General features: G+C 36.6%; 2 protein-coding genes across 11 annotated transcripts in view; one reads left to right on the forward strand and one right to left on the reverse strand.

Moving 5' to 3' along the window:
• Positions 1-13: 13 nt before the first annotated feature.
• Positions 14-3,797, reverse strand: uts2a (urotensin 2, alpha). The gene is made up of 4 exons (XM_067371131.1): positions 3,692-3,797; positions 410-523; positions 224-267; positions 14-127 (listed from the first exon to the last, which is right to left on the reverse strand). Exons 1-4 carry the CDS (start codon positions 3,795-3,797, stop codon positions 14-16), a joined length of 378 nt encoding a protein of 125 aa, XP_067227232.1.
• Positions 3,798-6,932: 3,135 nt separating this feature from the next.
• ccdc187 (coiled-coil domain containing 187) overlaps positions 6,933-22,524 on the forward strand; it is a 29,015-nt gene continuing 13,423 nt past the window's right edge. For 2 of the 10 annotated variants that reach the window (XM_067370767.1, XM_067370774.1), the window contains exons 1-5: positions 6,933-7,149; positions 8,774-8,864; positions 16,669-16,731; positions 19,145-19,274; positions 19,502-19,592. In XM_067370767.1, the coding sequence (XP_067226868.1) occupies positions 8,816-8,864; positions 16,669-16,731; positions 19,145-19,274; positions 19,502-19,592 (333 nt within the window). In that variant the 5' untranslated portion in view covers positions 6,933-7,149; positions 8,774-8,815. Of the gene's footprint in view, positions 7,150-8,773; positions 8,865-15,401; positions 15,481-16,668; positions 16,774-16,827; positions 16,878-19,144; positions 19,275-19,501; positions 19,593-22,524 lie in introns of those variants that run through there. The other 8 variants (XM_067370764.1, XM_067370769.1, XM_067370765.1 and 5 more) reach the window with 8 other exon arrangements.

Consider the following 22,524-nt stretch of genomic DNA (forward strand, 5'->3'; position numbering starts at 1 on the left):
TGGCATGAATGGCTCAAACACAGTATTTCCAGAAGCAGTCTGCACTGCCGCCTCTCTTCCTGAACTGTCTCCTGCTGCCCCACAGACCGCTGGGAGGGATGAGGCGATACGGTTTTTCTAACAGAAACTTCGGAGAAAGACGTCGGTCACATATTTGCATGTAAATGTAATATAACCAAGACACAGCATTATTTACAAGCTAAGAGACCGTTATTTCCCTTACCTCTCTAAGAGCCTCTTTAGGAATCTGTCCAGACATTTTGATACCTGTGAAAGGAACAGTATGAGCATTCAAAGTGAAAAAAGAGCTATTTGTTTTTCATCTGCAGAAGAACCTTCTGTAACACTGAAAGATGGTGCAGTTGCAGCTTTTGTGATTAAATGTCTGTGTCAGATGAATGAGTCTCACTCTCTCTGCTGAGCAATGGGGAGTATCCTACGACTGCTGCCCTCTGCAGGAGATCATTGAGATCAGAGACCGAGAAATCATCTGGACTGACGACTCCGGCTTCTTCCACTGAATCTATAGCAGCAATCAGACAGACGCTATTATATCAGCTACAGCAATTTTGCCTGTATTGCTACTGTATTTGGCACCAGCATTATAAATTTAATGTTATCTTTTGGGTCACAATTTATATTGGGTGCCTTTAAAGGGTTAGTTCACCCAAAAATGAAAATTTTTGTCATTTATTACTCACCATCATGTCGTTTCACACCCGTAAGACCTTCGTTAATCTTCAGAACACAAATTAAGATATTTTAGTTGAAATCCGATGGCTCCGTGAGCCATAGGGAGCAATGTGTCATTTCCTCTCTCAAGATCCATAAAGGTACTAAAATCAGTTCATGTGAGTACAGTGGTTCAATATTAATATTATAAAGCGACGAGAATATTTTTGGTGCAGCAAAAAAACAAAATAACTTATTTAGTGATGGCCGATTTCAAAACACTGCTTCAGGAAGCATCGGAGCACAGATGAATCAGTGTATCGAATCATGAATCGGATCGCGGGTCAAACCGCCAAACTGCTGAAATCACGTGACTTTGGCGCTCCGGACTGCAGATTCGATACACTGATTCACAATGCTCCGATACTTCCTGAAGCAGTGTTTTGAAATCGGCCATCACTAAATAAGTCGTTATTTTGTTTTTTTGCCGCACCAAAAGTATTCTTGTCGGTTTATAATATTAATATTGAACCACTGTACTCACAAGAACTGATTTAAATATGTTTTTAGTACACTAGTGGATCTTGACAGAGGAAGTGACATTGCTCCCTATGGAGCAATCACAGAGCCATCGGATTTCAACTAAAATATCTTAATTTGTATTCCGAAGATTAACGAAGGTCTTACGGGTGTGGAACGACATGAGGGTAAGTAATATGACTATATGAATTTTCATTTTGGGGTGAACTAACCCTTTAACTACTACTTGCTTCAAAAAAAAATGGTGGGTATAATACTTATTGTGTTCATGTTCATGTATTGCAAAACACTTTTGCTGCTATTAATGAGGGATACGGGTAAGTTTAGGCACAGGTTTGGTGGTATGGGTAGGTTTAAGTGTGGGTTAAGAGGTAGGTGAAGGGTCAATAGTGTAATTATAGATCAATTTACAGAAATTAATTACAGATGTAATTGCATGCCGGTATTTAAATATAAGTTACAATGTAAAAACTTTGTATCAAATAATTAATTTACATGTTAGTAAATACACTTAAAGGTGGTACTGAGGATGTTTTCGTCGACTGAGTTTTTGAAATGAGCACATGCGGAAGAACAACCCCCCTCCTTCAGTGTTTGTTTACCACCGGCATTCGCTGTTATTAAGCCAGGCACACATTTAACGACTATCTAAAACATTCTAAGACTGCTCAACATACAGCGATAGTTTCCTGCTCCTGAAGCATATTTATATACTTTCACATGGAATTTGAACACCGACTGTAATCGCAGACTGAACGCAACTGGCTCTGACTGGACGGGTTTGAGCGCGATCAGTCATAATCAATTTACATTCATAATCGGCCTTACAATCGTTAAGCCGCGCACACACTTAGTGGATTCATTATGTCGGACTCACCGCAGGTGACTCATACTCTGCAGTTGTTACTCCTGTCTCCTGACAAAAACATTGCATGCGGAGTGTGGAAAGTTACTGGAGCGCGCAGCCGCACGTCTCTCACAAGGAACGTCATGGCAGTGATTGACAAGCCAGAGGGCCAATTGTTTAGGCGATGATCGCGTAAACGATTGGCTGATGTTTTTAAGGCCCTACCTCGTGCACAGATGATGTATATTAATATTATTCCTTTCAGTGCACCTAATAAATAGTCTTTTATCAGTTAGTAAAGACAGTTTCAAGTAATATTGCAAAAATGTATAAAACAAAACATCCTCTGTACCACCTTTAATATAAAGACCCATTTTTGCACCCTGTGTGCTCTAAAATTAATGTAATTGACAATGAAAATGCGAGTTGTTGTGATTTATATTTATATCAGTGCATTGCTTCCAAATAAATAATTAGACTGTTCTGATAATGTCACATACAGTTGACGAAAACTATGCTAAATGCATAATATAATTATGCATAGGTAATTAAAGAGGCTTACCAATCTTTGAGAACACTTTATTTTATATATGTATATATATATATATATATATATATATATATATATATATATATATATATATATATATACTGTGTCAAATCCTTGCATTATTTTGATGTATTTTCACATCTTTGGGGTAATGCATTACAAGCAATGCGAGTTATGTAATCAGATTACTTTTTTCAAGTAACTACTAAAGTAACGCATTACTTTTAAATTTACAACTAAATATACGCGTTACTTTGTTTTCCCATTTATTGATTAACAGTTCTCCTGTTCCCATGCTGAGAGAAAATGGGAGTGCAGAGGCATTGTGTGCAAACATCATGGTTATTCTAGACTAGTTCAACACTAAATGTAGGGTTGCCAGGTTTTCACAACAAAACCCGCCCAATTGCTTGTCAAAACTAGCCAAATCGCATGTCAGGGGGGTCTCCCTTTAAAAATCGCATTCCGGAGGGTAAAATCCGCATTTTTGGCAGGGTTCCTCTGGTAAAATTCGCATTCCAGGGGCTATCATGTCATTTGGGGTTGCTTCAACCCGCGGACAGAAAAAACAACCCACAGCGGCAATGTTAAAGTAGCCCATTTCCACAGAAAAACCACTGACTTACATCTGCTCCTGTGTCCTATTCTTCTGTATTCCAGAATGGCAGCACAGCTGAAAGGTTTGTTAATTTGAACTGCGCCCTCTGTACAGGCATGAATTACTACATCAGCCTGAGGATTATTCATTTCCTTTTTGGGGTGAAAAGGCCTTAACATTTTCCAAAAATAGAACTTTTTTGTTGTTATATAAACAATCAAAACAAAAAGCCCAGGAGTAACGCAAAAGTAACGTGATGCATTACTTTCCATAAAAAGTAACTAAGTAGCACAATTAGTTACTTTTTTAGGGAGTAACGCAATATTGTAATGCATTACTTTTAAAAGGAACTTTCCCCAACACTGCATCTTATAAATCTTATAGCCTATGCCTTATATATGCTTAAGATGCCGAATACATATACACATATAGATAGGTTCCTTAACATCCATAAATATGACATATTGTGTCTGAATGCACTCACCAGGGCCGCTGTAAGTCATGTCAGCTGTGTCTGTAACAGGATGTGCTAGCAGATGACTGCAGGACAGCAGGAGGACAGAGCAGGACAGAAGCAGGTTACAGATCATCTCTGCAGCAGGATGAAGGATCTATCAGGTCAGGCTTTGGTGAATGGAGTGGATGGATGGTCTTTTATCTTATATACTCCACTCTACCAAAAGCTGAGTGAATCATAATGAATGCAATGTTTTTATTGAGAGTTATTTTAAAATTTGGATCTTGTTGAGTTAATATGTCCATGAATAAATCAAGGTGACCGGCGGTATAGTGGCTTTATCACTTTTGAATCTCATTGACCTGTTTTACTTTATTTGTAAATTGGGGAACACAGGTGTGCAAATGTCCGTCTATGTCCGGGATGATTTTATGAATATGTCAGCTGTCTTATTAAGCTTATGAATCTAGCCCTTTCGTATTGAAAAGGATGAAAATATATCTCTTTAAATTCACAATGAAGGTTGGTGAACTGATGCATAGGGAAGAAGATTTTATTGGGAATTCAGGGAGCCACACTGATGCTAATGACGCTGTCAGTGTCGATGAAGGTAATAAAAAATGAAGCTCAATCGCACCAGGGGTATACACTCCAGATCACCCATCTGTTGAGGAGAGGATGACATTTGTTTATCACCCACTGGCAACGTTGTATTAGTGATGCACATTTGACATTTACAAAGCGTGGAGTATAATCAGACGTAAGAAATGAAGAGCCATTTTAAAAGGATGTATGTCACTCACAGTCTGACTACACTTGTCCATCTGCTTTGTAAGATTGATCTTATGAGGAATTTATTTGGATGAATTGCTCCCAACATTAAACACAGTGCAAGACCTTAAAGGGTTAGTTCACCCAAAAATGAAAATTCTGTCATTTATTACTTACCCTCATGCCGTTCCACACCCGTAAGACCTTCGTTAATCTTAATTAAGATATTTTAGTTGAAATCCGATAGCTCAGTGAGGCCTCCATAGGGAGCAATGGACACTTCCTCTCTCAAGATCCATAAAGGTACTAAAAACATATTTAAATCGGTTCATGTGAGTACAGTGGTTCAATATTAATATTATAAAGCGGCGAGAATATTTTTAGAGTGCCAAAAAAAAAAAATAATAACGACTTATTTAGTGAAAACACTGCTTCAGGAAGATTCGGAGCATAAACGAATCATCGAATCATGATTCAGATCGAGCGTCAAACTGCCAACGGCTGAAATCACGTGACTTTGGCGCTCCGAACAGCAGATTCGACACACTGATTCATCTGTGCCCCGATGCTTCCTGAAGCAGTGTTTTGAAATCGGCCATCACTAAATAATCGCTTTATAATATTAATATTGAACCACTGTACTCACATGAACCGATTTAAATATGTTTTTAGTAACTTTATGAAGATTAACGGAGGTCTTACAGGTGTGGAACGGCATGAGGTTAAGTAATAAATGACAGAATTTTCATCTTTGGGTGAACTAACCCTTTAAAAGTTAAAGGTACAATTTGTGATATTTTTTTTCCGCTAGAGGTCACTGGAAGCCTATTCAAAACAAAGGCGTAGTTTGATGACGCCAGGTTTTAGAGCGGAAACTTGGGACGTGGTCTCCATCTCAACGGACGGTGCAAAAGAATAGTGATTGGAGTCTAAAAGAACTCATGTTTGTGAATGCGATTATTAATGTTACTGTAGTATGAAGCAGAGCAGGACCGAGTGTTGCGGGAGCTGAACGAGAAGCTGGAGCGATTGATCAACACACGCCTCATGAGCAGCGGGACTTTTATTATGACACAGTCGCCGGCGCCGCTTCCGCTTTTCCGGTCATGAGTTTACGGGAGCTGTCCTTGTCGACAGAACCAGCGGCAGATGGTAAACAGCAATTATGTTCCACAAATAAGTAACACAATCCACCATAAAACGTGCAAGAAGTAAATAAGGAACTGCTTGAAGCGAGCTAGTGGTTTGCTGGACGCTAGACTCTACTTCCGCATTTGTCCACGGCACTGTTGGTTTCTACGTCAGCAAAGGCGGTAACAAAGGTAACTGACGTCATTGACAGGCGACTGCACTGCCCCGTGTCACTGTTTAGAATGGGAATTTTCTCATGATTTACAAGTAGTTGAAAACATTAGAGATATTGTTTGTAATCAGCTGGACAAAATATATAACACTAGTCTAGTGGTTTTTGGATATTTTACTGCAAAAATTTTACATATTGTACCTTTAATACCGTAAAAGGCTTTTTTTTTTGTCTTGTTTTCTAGTAAAAATATCTAAAAATTCTTACATACATTTACTAGAAAAGCAAAATGACTTAAGATATTAAGATATAGTCCTGTTTTCTGAAAAACAAACAAACAAAAAAATCATCAAAATTAAGTGAGTTTGTGCTTAAAACAGGAAAAAATATCTGCCAGTGGGGGGGGGAAATAATAATTTAATGGGAAAACAAGATTTTTTTGACCCCACTGACTAGTTTTTCTCTTCTTTTTTTTTTTTAACATAAACTCACTTAATTTTGTGATTTTTTTTTTTTTCACAGTAGTAAATGTATCTTGATTTAAGAATGTTTATATATTTGTAGTGGAAAACAAGACAAAAATACAAAGTAAGAAAATATTTTTTTGCAGTAAGAAGTTGATTAAAATGGGTTCTTAAATGACAGATTCTCAAACTGTTATTAAATAAGTATTTATATTATATTTATTGTGGTGCACTGTAAAATGCATGGAAGTAGCAAACCTTGTCTTCACGTAGAAGATAAACCAGAAGGATTATCTTAAATATTTCGTTTACATTTTGCAATATACAATAGTAATACAATGCACAGAACATCATTATATCTTGTTTATGTTTGTTGAACAACACTTGGAAAAGAAGAGACAAAGAAAGGCTTCCTTCATGAATCCATATCAAACGCCAGTAGAGGGCACAATATCCTCCCACGTCTCTTAGGAACACTTTGTAATAGAGTAAAATAATAAGCATTTATTATTATATTATAAAGTTAGCTTTACCTTTCTGTGCATTTTGTAAAATCAATAAATAATACTTCAGATGTAAGTATATTCTAAAAGGTGAATAGGGTATTAAAGTTTTGTTCTTATTCATTATTAATTTATATTTATTTATTTATTTATTTTTGATGTGATTGGATGAACCGGTGTGATGTAATGGAGGGAGGGAGCGTCCAGAAGTTTGTCCGCGCTGGCTTACCATCCCTGTGGAAGCTTCATGCCATTGTCTCGTTGTCAAAAACAGTCTGTGTAGTCGGAAACTTTGAAACTGGGTAATTATAGTTCAGGCTTATTTCAGACACTGCCAAATCTAGCATTAGCTTATGAGAAGATTTTTTTGAGTTGCCCTAATTTGCAACAAGTAGTTGAACATAAAAAAGAGCATTTTGTAGAGAAGTGAAGAGCGCAGAGCAGGTAAGAGACTGTGTTTGGTGTCTGTAGTGAATCATGTTTTCAGTGTTTGGTGTTTGTGTGATGAACCATTGAGGTGAAAAACGTGAGGAATGTGAAGTTTCCCACTGTGCTCATTCATTTCACTTCTGCCGGTTTGTTGTCTTTCTCCTCGTTTTAGTTTCACTTTATTTTGTTTCAGGGCGCTTTAATAGTACTGCTGTCGCGTGCTGCTTTGTCACGTATCTTTCTTTCCCATTTTTGTTTTGTTGTCAGTATGTATTAAAACACAAATGCTCGGTACTCTTATCTTTTAGCCTCACATTTGAACCCGCTTTGAATTATTCATGTATTTAGTGTAAAAAGACGATACATTTATTTTATATGGTCACTTTTGTGTTTGCTCAATTTGTCAAGAAAGTACCTTTTTATATTATTTTATCGATGATTTCTTAAGGCAATAAAGGTTTTATTTTTAATTAAATCTTTTCTTTTTTATTTCACAGATGTTTTCTTAAGGCAACTCCTTATTCTGGTTATTTATAGGTGCTTACATGTGATTTCTTAAGAGAGTCTTATTTATTTATTTATTTATTTATTTTTCAAGTATAATGTTATAAGTAATAATTAATACATTTTATTTTTGTTTTTTATGGGAATGTTAATAATAACTTGTTCTGTAACATGCAAAAATTTTATCAGCTTTTTGTCAAAAAAGCTTGTCTTTGCGGTGAATTAGATGCATGCCTCATAAGTAATAGTATTTAAAGGGTTAGTTCAACCAAAAATGAAAATAATTTATTACTCACCCTCATGTTGTTCTACACCCGTAAGACCTTCGTTCATCTTCTGAACATAAATTAAGATATTGATAAAATCCGATGGCTCAGTGAGGCCACTATTGACACCAAAGCATTGAAACTCTCAAGATCCATAAATGTACTAAAAACATATTTAAATCAGTTCATGTGAGTTCAGTGGTTCATTCTTAATATTATAAAGCGATAAGAATACTTTTTGTGCACCAAAAAAAACAAAACGACTTTTCAACAATATCTATATGGACCGATTTCAAAACACTGCTCCATGAAGCTTCTGAGCTTTATGAATCTCTTGTTTCGAATTAGTGATTTGGATCTCCTATCAAACGGCTAAACTGCTGAAATCATGTGACTTTGGCGCTCCGATTCACTGATTCGATTCGTAAAGCTCTGAAGCAGTGTTTTGAAACCGGCCCATCACTAGATATTGTTGAAAAGTCTTTATTTTGTTTTTTTGGTGCACAAAAAGTATACTCATTGCTTTATAATCTTACGATAGAACCAGTGTACTCACATGAACTGTTTCAAATATGTTTTTAGTACCTTTTATGGACCTTGAGAGTTTGAATGGCATTGCTGTCTATGGAGGCCTCACTGAGCCATGGGATTTCATCAAAAATATCTTAATTTGTGTTCTGAAGATGAATGAATGTCTTACGTGTGTAGAATGACATGAGGGTGAGTAATTAATGACATTATTTTCATTTTTGGGTGAACTAACCCTTTAATGAGCCAGTGGTGAACTGTTGGAACACTCACAGTGACCAAATAAACTAGGTTGGCTCCGTCAGTTGAGCACTAACCAAATCTGTCTTTCGTGAGAATAGGTGTTGCTGGATGGCATGAGTTGTTGAGCAGTGCCAGCAGTCATGGCAGAGCTGGAGGTGGATCAGGCCAACCTGCCCAGAGTCCAGGAGGGTAAGACCTGCCTGACATGCACATGTTGCTTGTGGTTATGACTCTGTGTGCACATTGCAGACCGTCTCATTTTGGAAGAGTTGTGCTTTTATGCTGTGTGAGATATATTGCGTGTATGTGTGCATCACATCATTCTTTGGGCTTGATTGTTGATTGCCACTCTGATTTTCAGATGTCTCATTCTGTTGTTATATTCCATGCACTGCATAATCTATACTGATAAGTCTGAGATCTGATTAACATTCCAGATGTCTGCTGTATATCTCGGAAGCAAAAAAGCTGTCTCTTTTTTTTTCTTTTTCCATTGGCGAAAGAACCTTTCCACATGGCCCTGTTTGCTCAAGTATTGTCTCTTAGATAAAAATCCTGTATTTTGAGCTTGACCCACTGCTTCTTTTGAAGGGGGAAATGTTTATGATGATTTCCCTTTCCGTTCCAATTCGGTGCACAATGCTTTTATTGTCTTGCTTTGTATTTTTACGCTTAAACAGGCACTGGCTGTAGAACAAAGACCCTATTAGACCACCATACTGCCTGTATCACCCAATTAACTAATGTTTAGGCTTTTGTACAGTACTATGCCATTGGGTACATGGCCTGTGAGCAGCTGTTTTCATTTCCTTAGTTTGTTTTCAGTATAGTTCCCCAAAACCTTGTGATATAAATATATTGTAGTGAGTTCTCTTTGTCTTCACTCTTATGTTATCAGTTCCTGTGGATGTGTTTTTGCTCTGGTTGTTCTCTTGACCTAGTCTTGGGAATGCTGTCTTTATATTCAGTTCCCTTGAGAAAAAGCAGCCTCTTTCCTCTCTGCACTTTAACCTCTTTGCATCACTCATTCCCTGCCTTCACTGACTTTTTTCCTCTTTATGCTGTGAAATCTCTACCCAGACAGATATGCTACCGTTCAAATGTTTGGGATGAGAAAGAATTTCTTTTCTGAAATAAATTAATACTTTTATTAAGCAAGGACACATTACACTGGTCAAAGGTGACAGTAAAGGCATTTATAATGTTATAAAATTTTCTTTTGAAAATGATATTCATCAAAGAATCTTGGAAAAAAAAATTGTTTATATAAAAATAAAGTTTAAGTTTCTTGAGCACCAAACAAGCATATTAGAATGATTTTTGAAATAAAGGCTGCTGAAAATTCAGCTTTGCCATCACAGGAATTTTTCCATTTCATCCCAGTGTCTGAGTGTAACTGAGTGTAACTGAGTGTCTGTTTTGCAAACGGCTTTATCTTATCTTTTTATTGGGCATAGGAATTTACACATTTTAAAAAATCTTGTTTTTAAAGGGTTAGTTCACACAAAAATGAAAATTCTGTCATTACATACCCTCGTGCCGTTCCACAGACCTTCATTGATCTTAGAAACACAAATTAAATGTACCCTAGAACCCTTTTTCACAAGATGTAATATAAGTCTAAGGTGTCCCCTGAATGTGTCTGTGAAGTTTCAGCTCAAAATACCCCAAAGATTTTTTATTATTCAATTTTTTAACTGCCTATTTTGGGGCATAATTAAAAATGTGCCGATTCTGTGCGTGTCCCCTTTAAATGCTCGCGCTCCCCGCCCCCAAGCTCGCGAATCTATAACATTACATTGCATAAACAAAGTTCACACAGTTAATATAACCCTCAAAATGGATCTTTACAAAGTGTTCGTCATGCAGCATATCAGATCATGTAAGTATGGTATTTACTTGGATGTTTACATTTGATTCTGAATGAGTTTGAGGCTGTGCTGCGTGGCTAAAGCTAACATTACACACTGTTGGAGAGATTTATAAAGAATGAAGTTGTTTATGAATTATATAGACTGCAAGTGTTTAAAAATTAAAATAACGAGAGCTCTGGTCTCCGTGAATACAGTAAGAAACGATGGTAACTTTAACCACATTTAACAGTACATTAGCAACATGCTAACGAAACATTTAGAAAGACAATTTACAAATATCACTAAAAATATCATGTTATCATGGATCATGTCAGTTATTATTGCCATATTTGCCATTTTTCACTATTGTCCTTGCTTGCTTACCTGCACAAAGTCTGTTGGTTCGGCTGTGCTGATCCAGATGTTAATACTGGCTTATCTAATGCCTTGAACATGGGCTGGCATATGCAAATATTGGGGGCGTACATATTAATGATCCCGACTGTTACATCACAGTCAGTGTTATGTTTAGATTCGCCTGTTCTTCTGAGGTCTTTTGCACAAATCAAGAGGAGGTAACAATGGTGTTTGAGACTCACTGTATGTCATCTGCATGTACTGAACTCTAATTATTTAACTAAATTTTCAATTCTTGGACACCTTTTAAGATATTTTGGTCGAAATCTGATGGCTCTGTGAGGCCTCCATAGCCAGCAATGACATTTCCTCTCTTAAGATCCTAAAAAATGTACTAAAAAATTTAAATCTGTTCATGTGAGTACAGTGGTTCAATATTAATATTATAAAGTGACGAGAATACTTTTGATGGGAAAAAAAAACAAAATAACGACTTATTTAGTGATGGCCGATTTCAAAACACTGCTTCATGAATCATCGGAGCACAAATGAATCAGTGTATGCTGCATGGCGATAGAACAGGTATAGTTTAGTTCAATTACGGTTATAACATATTGTCTTCTTGTTTTTAATCTACTATATTAGTACAGGCCTGTTGTACCGTCCGAATGATGGCCAAAACTTTACCAATGAGTTTTATGACGTTTATTGTACCTCACAGAAAATATGAAGCGTCCGTTTTCACTCTAGAAAATCACTGTAAGAGCTTAATAAAAACACTGCAAGTGTGCATTAAAATATTATCCATAAACTCTCTCTCTTTTCCTTGTATTACCAACATACATTGCGAATTACACAGAAACACCCGTTACAACTAACAGTAAATGAATATATAAAGACCTTATTCCTTTCGGGTGGTGCTTAATAAACTTTATACCTGTAAATAAACTCAGATGAACTGTAATAAAGTGCCCTTACCTTCATTACTACTGTATTTAGTGTCACTCTGGAGACTGTAAGCTGGATCACGACCATTTTTTACTTGTATATCCTTGAGTAGCACATTTTTAGCACAGTCTTTGTTTTGTATTGTGCCTTTGTATTGATATTCGTTCACTAAGCAGTCCGGTGTGAAATGATTCAAGCAGACATAAACTAATTTCGACAGAACTGAAGGAGAATTTTCTGGAAAACAAGTTAATCCACCTCATTTTCAGTGGCTCAGATTTGGGTAGTAAATGAAGAGAGCTATGTGGATTAATCCATCCAGCTACAGAACACCTAAAACGCTTGGGAGATATTCTCGTCAGTGCAGCAATGGCGGACTCGCTGCACGCGCTCAGGGTGGTTCTATGTTCAAACTTAAGTGTCTGTCAACATTCGTGGGCGGGGCCTGTGGCTTTTGTGATGTCACACTGCCAGGAATCTGGAAATGGCTTGTTCTGAGACACTGCTTATGATTTATGGGGATTAAAAAAAAGTGGTGGATTTTTATTACTATAGAGTGATTGTGTACACACACTGCCAACACACATTTATGTCCAAACACCATGCAAAAGTGAATTTTGCATAATAGGTCCCCTTTAAAGTATTCATATATACTTTCAAACATACATTTAGCCTGTCTTTGTAATATGAGCATGTTTTTTTTTTTGCTCTGCTTCTGCAAAACTAGTTAGACAACTTTATCCACACCCTCTTGCCTGCCAATCCACTCTGCGCCCCAATCAGACACCTGAACGCTGAGGTCAGGTCCGCTAAAACGCATCGCTGCCAGAACCGGGCCTACAGGCTCAAATCCCTCCTCCTGAAACGAGAGGAGTGAATACAGAACAGGTTAGAAGGTGCCCAAGCTGTCGAGAAGACTTTTTAAGTGACGTTTAACACCGCTTCTCCCTTCTCTACTGGATAAAAATGTAAGATCCTATCAGCGTGTGAATCTGTAAGTGGTTTTTTTTTTTTTTTTTTTGTTTTGACTGCTTGTACAGAGACATGAGCCTAAGAAAATCTTGTTGTTGTTAGGGGTTCTGTAGTTCCTCAACTATAGATAAAGACGAGCAGAAATCCCCAGCATTACCTAAACTGTAGAATGGGTGGATATTAGTGAACAGTCTTATCAGTTTAGGTGTAGTATGAAAAACAGATCAGTGTTTAGAGAGAAGAGAAATGTGTTTTCATGACCAAACCTAATCAACATACTAAATCTAACTGTCAGTAGTTCATTCTGTTGTCCTTGTGTTATCAGAATTGTTTTGACTGAAGGAACCAGACCAGATGTTTTTAATAATTGGCTGTAGGCATATCTACTTGGCTAGCATGCTAGCATAGGCTTCACATGTCTTTTGCTGTCTTTTGCTTCCTGAGAACAGTAGCTATGATTAAATGCAGCCTAATAATTTAAAATCATGTTTCTGACTGATGGCCCAATCATGAATTTTACGTAAAGACCTCAGTCTGAAAACTAGATTGAGACTGATCCAAATGGAACTGCCACAGGATCTAAAATAATTTGTGAAATGTGAGAATAATTACTATGTACACTACCATTCAAAAGTTTGGTTTGGTACTATTTCTTTACTGTTTTGGAAAGAAGTCTCCTATGCTCTTCAAGGCTGAATTTATTTAATCAAAAATATGGTAAAACAGTAATTTTGTGAAATATTTAAAGGAACACTCTGCTTTTTTTGAAAATAGGCTATTTTTCTAACTCTCCTAGAGTTAAACAGTAACTACAGAAGTGTCAAGTTTTAAATAGGAAAAAATATTGAATCTCTTTGGTCTTTTTTGAGCGAAATGCTAACGGTCTAATCAGATTCAATGAACTATGCTAAGCTATGCTAAAAGTGGTACCGCCAGACCTGGAGATTGGCTAAATGGATTTGAAAACGGTAAAACTCAACTGTTTAACTCTAGGGGAGTTGGAAAATGAGTTTTCTATTTGAATATATTTTAAAGTGTTTTTTATTCCTTTGATGCAAAGCTGAATTTTCAGCATCATTACTTCATACTTCAGAGTCACATGATCCTTCAGATATCATTCTAATATGCTGATTTGATGCTTAAGAAACTTTTCTTATTATCAGTGTTGAAAACTGTTGTTCTGCTTAATAGATTTGTGGAAATTGTTACAAAAAAAGGTAATTTCACTTTTTTTTTCTCAGAATTGCGAGATATAAACTCACAGTTGTGAGTTATGTCAGAATTGAGAGATATAAGCACAATTGCAAGAATTAAACAAAAAGAACAAAGGTTTATCTTTATAACTCACAGTTTGGACTTCATAACTCGCAGTTATGAGCTTATATCACACAATTCTGATTTTATAACTCGCAATTGCGAGTTTATATCACAAAAAAATTCAGAATTGCAAGATGTAAACTCGGTCAGATTCAAATGATTCAGATGCAGACATCGATTCCGATTCTGATGTTCTCTCTTGGCGATATCCTTCACACGGCCTTTACATACAAACACACACACATATAAGGATCCACAAATATTTTTGCAGTGTAATTTTGTTGATGTTAGAGTTCATGCCCTATCCCCAAGCAGAAAGTATCTTGGCTGCTGGACAAAACAAACCAGCTACTGAGCCTACAGATTCACTGGATGCCTCAAAAGAGGACAAAGAAACTGACCATCATGCTCTGTCTGTACACTTTCCTTAACCACCAATCTCACTATCCTTCTGCTCAGCTTAATGTCTTTTTTCTGCTGCTGGCACATCTGGAAACCATTTCTTCTGTGTGAAGGCGTATGTGTGTGCGCTCTAGGTGGATGTGTGAGGGCATTGTTGGGAGGTGCTTGCGTGACCTGATACAGGTTATCGCAATATGCAGCAGGTGGGCTCAAGCAAGAAATACATTTGTCTTTTTGGTTACCCAAACGGTGGCATTTAAACTTGGGATACCCCAGAGTAGGATTATTTTTCTCTGCTCACATGTTTAGGGGGTCGATAGTTTCACCCCATCAGACGGTATGGCTGGGCCTCACAGCTATACATAGATCTCCACCAGCTGCTCAGGTCAGAGGTTGTGCTGAAGTCAGGATGTCTCCATTAGGATATAATGCTCATGCTACTCTAATTGCTCAAGCCATCCTGAAGTCAAGCAGATGTAGTGTCATTTATGTTTCAGGTTTAAGTCTTTTTGAGTGTGAATCCAGCAGTTGGACTCTTAATTTAGTAAAATTTTTTTTTTTTTTTTTTCGTTTTTTTTTTTTTTTTTTTCATTTTTACTGCTCTCAGGGTCTGTAATGTTCTCCATCCTGACCGCAAGTCCAGCACCAGCGCTAAAGCTTCAGACTCCAGCTGTTGTGTCAATTACAGACTGTATGTTTCCCTCAGAAACTCTGCAACTCAGCCGCATTGTATATCCTTAAATTTGAGGTTGCTTTCGACTAAATTTGAATTTGGCATACACAATCCTGTGGAAATCCTGAGGGGCGGCACACATAGCATGTTTGTTGAAGTTTTGTTGCCATGAGCTTGTTTATGAGAGCTTATGTATTTGTTTGTTTGGTAACACCAATGTCACTGCTTTAATCTACACTACTCAACATTCACCACAGCCCTTGAGGGATTCTGCAGTGTCAGGGTCAGTAAATGCAGAAGACTGTACTGAGTATTTTAGTTTCACTGCATACGGTGGCCTTCCCAAGAGATAAGAAAATGAAAATGCATAAAATACGTACAAATATCATTATTTAAGCAAATCATCAAAATTATTTACAGAACCTTGAGAGATTTGAGTAGGAGTCAAACTAGTGTTTATTTAGAGGTCTTTATTTAACTTTCTGAGATGCTTTAGTGCTCCAAAAGATCTCTTATGCTCAGCTTTCACATATATATAGATTTTATGTGGTTGTGCTTGAAAGACACTCAAACTACTTTTCAGTTCACATGAACATTTGTTAAATTCAGAGTTCACTGACCTGGTACTCAATGCTTTTGCTTCTTGTGATTTTGTTCAAGGTTAAATTAAATTAATCTCTATCGACGACATCAAAATGCTGCTGATTACCACAGAAAATAATGCATGACCAGATCTTCATCAACCTAGAACACTAGTCCTACCATTTAAAGGAACTATTTAGACAATTTTCAAGATCAAATGAAAAAATGAGCTCAATCTTCGTACTTCTGCTTTTAAACCTTCTGAAATGCCATAGAAATTACTATATAAAAATTTTTGTTTGGTTTTACAAACTGAGAGACAAATTATTTTCAACACAGATTCCTTTTTAAGGTATTTTTTTCCCTAAAGCAGCAAGAGCCTCCCTGGGAATTAGTTTAACACAGGGTTTAAAATGAAATGTGACACTTACGGGATCAAAACCACAAGTGTAATTTTGTTTTTAACTTTCCAGGGTCAGTTTTTGTCATGGAGACTGTTATTATGGCTTCATGGAATTTGAGTGTCTCATTTTGACACTTAGTGTATAAAGAATTTAAGAGTTTTTTAAAGTGATAAAATGTTTTAATTTGTTTTATTTTAAATATGAGGCTTCACAAACATAGTACCATGAACATTTTTAAATTAAGCTTTGAATTACTTTACTAAAGACATGAAATAAAGCTGCATTTCCAAATGTCTGACACTTTTTTTCTTTGTCAAAGTATCCAGTTACAGCCTTGGATGGATTGTAATGTAATTTATGGTTAAAATGCTAAAGATACTATACTTTTAAAATCAAAGAATTAAAAGTTCAGCAGCATCTCTCATAGCCTGATGTTAGGTGTTAGTTTTTCTGCAGTTGTATTGAGTGTTGTTTCTCATCTGCAGTGTGCCAGTGTTTTGCTGTGCTGGAGGATGGAGCTCTAGCTCATAACCTGCAGGAGCAGGAAAGTAAGACCCATTTCTCTCATCACGTCTGCCACACCTTTTCATGCAAGTTTGTTTTCTCAGTCTTCACATTCAGCCATCTTTTTTGAACTTCTAAAGCAGGCTGGTATTCACACACCTCAAAATGCAAGGGCGTAGCAGTAAATAAGGTAACAAGATCTCTCATGTGAGTCAGTCAGCCTGTTTAATTAAAATATCTTGATCAGACAAGACAGAGTTTAGTTTTAGATTTTTCTCTATACAGTCGTTCACAGAGATTGCCGCACTAATGTTTGAGTTGATGTTTTTCATGCCCTAAATGGCATGTGAAAAAACAATCTTGCATGTAAATCGGATTGTTTCTATCTCTGCAAATTGCCCATTCTTGGGCACAGTAAGACTAAATGAGAAGATTTATTACATTATTTATTAACACTCGCATATGTCAGATGTTTAGAAATCATTTTAAAGGTTTAAATATCTTGACATACAGGTGCTGGTCATATAATTAGAATATCATCCAAAAGTTGATTTATTTCACTAATTCCATTCAAAAAGTGAAACTTGTATATTATATTCATTCATTACACACAGATTGATATATTTCAAATTTTTATTTCTTTTAATTTTGATGATTATAACTGACAACTAAGGAAAATCCCAAATTCAGTATCTCAGAAAATTAGAATATTGTGAAAAGGTTCAATATTGAAGACACCTGGTGCCACACTCTAATCAGCTAATTAACTCAAACACCTGCAAAGGCCTTTAAATGGTCTCTCAGTCTAGTTCTGTAGGCTACACAATCATGGGGAAGACTGCTGACTTGACAGTTGTCCAAAAGACGACCATTGACACCTTGCACAAGGAGGGAAAGACACAAAAGGTCATTGCAAAAGAGGCTGGCTGTTCACAGAGCTCTGTGTCCAAGCACATTAATAGAGAGGTGAAGGGAAGGAAAAGATGTGGTAGAAAAAAGTGTACAAGCAATAGGGATAACCGCACCCTGGAGAGGACTGTGAAACAAAACCCATTCAAAAATGTGGGGGAGATTCACAAAGAGTGGACTGCAGCTGGAGTCAGTGCTTCAAGAACCACTACGCACAGACGTATGCAAGACATGGGTTTCAGCTGCTGCATTCCTTGTGTCAAGCCACTCTTGAACAACAGACAGCGTCAGAAGTGTCTAAAGACAAAAAGGACTGGACTGCTGCTGAGTGGTCCAAAGTTATGTTCTCTGATGAAAGTAAATTTTGCATTTCCTTTGGAAATCAGGGTCCCAGAGTCTGGAGGAAGAGAGGAGAGGCACACAATCCAAGTTGCTTGAGGTCTAGTGTAAAGTTTCCACAGTCAGTGATGGTTTGGGGTGCCATGTCATCTGCTGGTGTTGGTCCACTGTGTTTTCTGAGGTCCAAGGTCAACGCAGCCGTATACCAGGACGTTTTAGAGCACTTCATGCTTCCTGCTGCTGACCAAATTTATGGAGATGCAGATTTAATTTTCCAACAGGACTTGGCACCTGCACACAGTGACAAAGCTACCAGTACCTGGTTTAAGGACCATGGTATCCCTGTTCTTAATTGGCCAGCAAACTTGCCTGACCTTAACCCCATAGAAAATATATGGGGTATTGTGAAGAGGATGATGTGATATGCCAGACCCAACAATGCAGAAGAGCTGAAGGCCACTATCAGAGCAACCTGGGCTCTCGTAACACCTGAGCAGTGCCACAGACTGATCGACTCCATGCTGCAGTAATTCAGGCAAAAGGAGCCCCAACTAAGTATTGATGGCTGTACATGCTCATACTTTTCATGTATATACTTTCCAGTTGGCCAATATTTCTGTTTCTGAGATTCTGAATTTGGGATTTTCCTTAGTTGTCAGTTATAATCATCAAAATGAAAAGAAATAAACATTTGAAGTGTATCAGTCTGTGTGTATTGAATGAATATAATATACAAGTTTCACTTTTTGAATGGAATTAGTGAAATAAATCAACTTTTTGATGATATTCTAATTATATGACCAGCACCTGTACAGTACTTTTCAAATAACTAACCAACGCTGCATTTATTTAATCAAAAATACAGTAAAAACAGTAATGTTGTAAATATTACAATTAAACATTATTAAATGTAATTTATTCCTGTGATGCAAAGCTGAATTTTCAGCATCATTACTCCAGTGTCACATGATCCTTTAGAAAATTTCTAATATGTTGATTTTGTGCTCAAGAAATATTTTTCTAATTATTATCAATGTTGAAAACAGTTTTGCTGCTTAATATTTTTGTGGAAACTGCTATATTTTTTTCCCCAGGAAATAGATAATGAATAGATTTTATTGCTAGATAAAAGAAATAAAAAAACTTTTGAACTGTAGTGTATTTTTCACATTTTCTTCTGTAACCTTATTTGCATGCTGTCTCCAACAGTTGAGCAGTATTACAACTCAAATGTGCAGAGGAATCAGCTGGTGCAGAGGGACATCAGAGTAGCCAAGAGACTCCAGGATGAGGAGAAGCAGAGTGCTCAAACGCTTCAGCAACAGGCCACTCGTCAACTGTAAGATTACACACACACGCTGTCAGAGACTAGTCACACTAGTACCAGATAGGACACTGTGTATTCAGGGTTATGAGCAGTTCAGCAGCTGATAGCACGTACAAAGTCCACCACTCTCACATAGTGTGACAATCACTGTGCTATCCTTCTTACATTAAGGAAACAGAAGTGTTTTTTTTTTTTCAGTTGTTTATTGTCATTACATCAACATTTTGTTTTTCTCTTAGGGAGGAGCGGGACTCGGAATACGCACGCATGATTCAGGAGGAGATCCAGAGGCGTGCGGAGGAGGCTCTGAGGAGGGAGGTGGAGGACGAGGTGTGTAACACACTCCAGGCTCAGTAAACTTCCCTCCTTCTGTTTTTCATTTACACCTCTGAACTGCTTTGTCTGAGGCATCAAATGGATCAATAGTTAATGAGTCACTGTGGGATACCAGTAAGCTGATTTATTCAGCTAGTCTCCTGTGGAGTGTAAGTGCTAGCAAAGACCACACAGGAGAGAGCATCAAGCTACTATAAAGAAAAAGTCACACTCATAACTGTGCATTAATCAAATCCAGATGCATTGAACTCCAGCCCACCTTAAATAACCCCCCCAGGGACACAAAAAGAGATGAGGTCTTCTTGTTTAGTAAGTCATGGGCAGAAAAGCTGAGTGTGGAAATGTTAAAGGAAACCTCTATGGATTTGCAGCTTTCCTTGGTGAGGGTTCTATAAATGTTCTTTGTGTTGGAGGTGGTGTGGCATAGTGTTTAAAAACGTTCAGGATCAGACCCTGCAGGTGATCTAGTGCTTAAACTCTGGCTGTTCCAGAGCAGGCTGGCTTTGTAATGATTGTATTAAATGTTGTTTACCATCAGCTAAAATGGAAAATCATAAGGTTAAGAGAAATATTAAATCTAAATTCTCCCACACTATCTGATTTACGGTAAAGCACTTAAAATGGAATTGGGGCAACAGATTGCATCAGAGCAAAAATTTAAAATACATAGTTTTTAAAGTGTAACTAAAAGACTAGTGTGATCATTTTTGTTATATCTAATATTTCAGCTCCTGTCTTGGCCATGAAAAACTAAATCAGCGGTACTCAACCAGGGTCTCACAGGATGACTTAAAAGTATTTAAATGAGTATTTAAATTAGTATTAATATAAGTATTTACATTATTATTAATATATTAAAATAATCAAACTCTAAATTAAAATGCTAAAAAAACTACTAAAATAAAAATGTAAATTGGAGTCATATAATAGTTAAAAAAAAAAAAAAAAACTTGAACTAGAATCAGAAAATGAATCATGGGTAATACAAATATTATATCAAAAGTCCGAAAACAAGCAACTGTGTCATAACATAATTACTGCAAAAATAGCAGAAATATTGTAGCTCATATGGGAATATTGTGTTGGACAACAGGGGCCTTTGAGTCAAAAAAGGTTGAGAACCACTGCAATAAACATATAAAATGTCTGTCATAACCAAACACTCATTCACTTTGAACTGTAGTTGTGCTAAAAACAAAAAGGATGGTTTCCACTTTCCAGTTCAGTAAATCAAAGCAAAATATGTGAACGAAAATAAAAGCTGTGCATTTTAAGCCTACTAGAATCTATTTCCCCCTAGACTTCCAGCATAAGCGCATTGCTAATTTTATTTTACACAAACTCATGATAGTAGTTATTGTCATGATCTGAACTAGAACGGAGTTAAATGTCTGAGAAATGTAAACATGTAGCAACAAGGCCTCTGAATCTAGCTGGAAAAAAGGAATTAGCTTGTTCAGCTTTTATTTGTACTCTTGAATGACGATGCAGTGAACCTTGATATTAAGCTTTTGTTTAGAGCTGTTTGAAGACAGACAGCCTGTGGGGGGTTACTCTGGAAATCAAAAGCATAAGTGTTTTTGGGAGTGTCTTGGGAGTTGGAGAGTCCTGTATGATTCAGGTGGCAAAGCTGGAAACTGTTGGCTCAGCAAGTAGAAGAACTGAGTCAGAGAACACTGGCACAGCAGGAGATGAGATCCTGACCGCCTATTATCATTTATCACCTATTATCATTTATTATTATTATTATCATAATAAGATGTGGATTCCAGATAAATCTGAGTCAACATGCCTGTGAGGCATTTTAAATAACTGTCCAATAATTTTTCTAATTCTGAACAAGTAATTATGGACATTTAGGAAACTTTATGACTCAAAGTTATAAAGTGAACATGATCTCTGTTCCTGCAGGTATTTTCTTACTCATGAATCATGTCTTGGCCTGCCAGCTGCACTGAAGAAATTATTTTCTTACACTTTTTAGTCTTGTTTTGCAGTGAATATAACTAAACATCCTTAAAAGTTAATTGAGATGAATAATTATTTTCAGTGATGAATAAATCTTGAATTAAATTTTAAGTTAAGCTTACCCAATTTGCATTTTTAGCTTTTTTTTTTTTTTTTTTAGTATATAATATATACAGTTATGCTCAAAAGTTTACATACCCCTTGCAGAGTCTGCAAAATGTGAATTATTTTAATAAAATTAGAGGGATCATGCAAAATGTGTTATTTTTTATTTAGCACTGTCCTGAATAAGATATTTTGCATAAAACATGTTTACATACAGTCAAAAATAGTTGAATCTATAAAAATTACCTATTCAAAATTGTACATACCCTTGATTCTCAATACTGTGTGTTTTTATGTTTTGTGATGGTTGTTCAGGAGTCTCTTATTTGTCCTGAACAGTTAAACTGCCCAACATTCTTCAGAAAAATCCTCCAGGTCCTGCAAATTCTTCCGTTTTTCCAGCATCTTTTGCATATTTGAACCCTTTCCAGCATTGACGGTGTGTTTGAGATCCGTCTTTTCACACTGAGGACGACTGAGGGGATCAAACACAACTATTAAAAAAGGTTCAAACATTCACTGATGCTTCAGAAGAAAACACGATGCATTAAGCGCCGGGGGGTGAAAACTAAATACTAAAACACACACAGTATTAAGAATCAAGGGTATGCACATTTTTGAACGGGTAATTTTTATAAATTCAGCTATTTTTTGACTATATGTAAACATCTTTTAAGCAAAATACCTTATTCAGGACAGTACTAAATAAAAAATAACATGCATCTTACATGATCCCTTTTATTTTGTTAAAATAATTAACATTTTGCAGATTCTGCAAGGGGTTTGTAAACTTTTGAGCACAGCTGTAAATAGTATATTGAAACCACAGTTTTACTTTTTATATATATATATA

This window comes from Chanodichthys erythropterus, chromosome 20, assembly GCF_024489055.1.
Source record: "Chanodichthys erythropterus isolate Z2021 chromosome 20, ASM2448905v1, whole genome shotgun sequence".
In the NCBI taxonomy this organism is placed as follows: Eukaryota; Metazoa; Chordata; class Actinopteri; order Cypriniformes; family Xenocyprididae; genus Chanodichthys; species Chanodichthys erythropterus.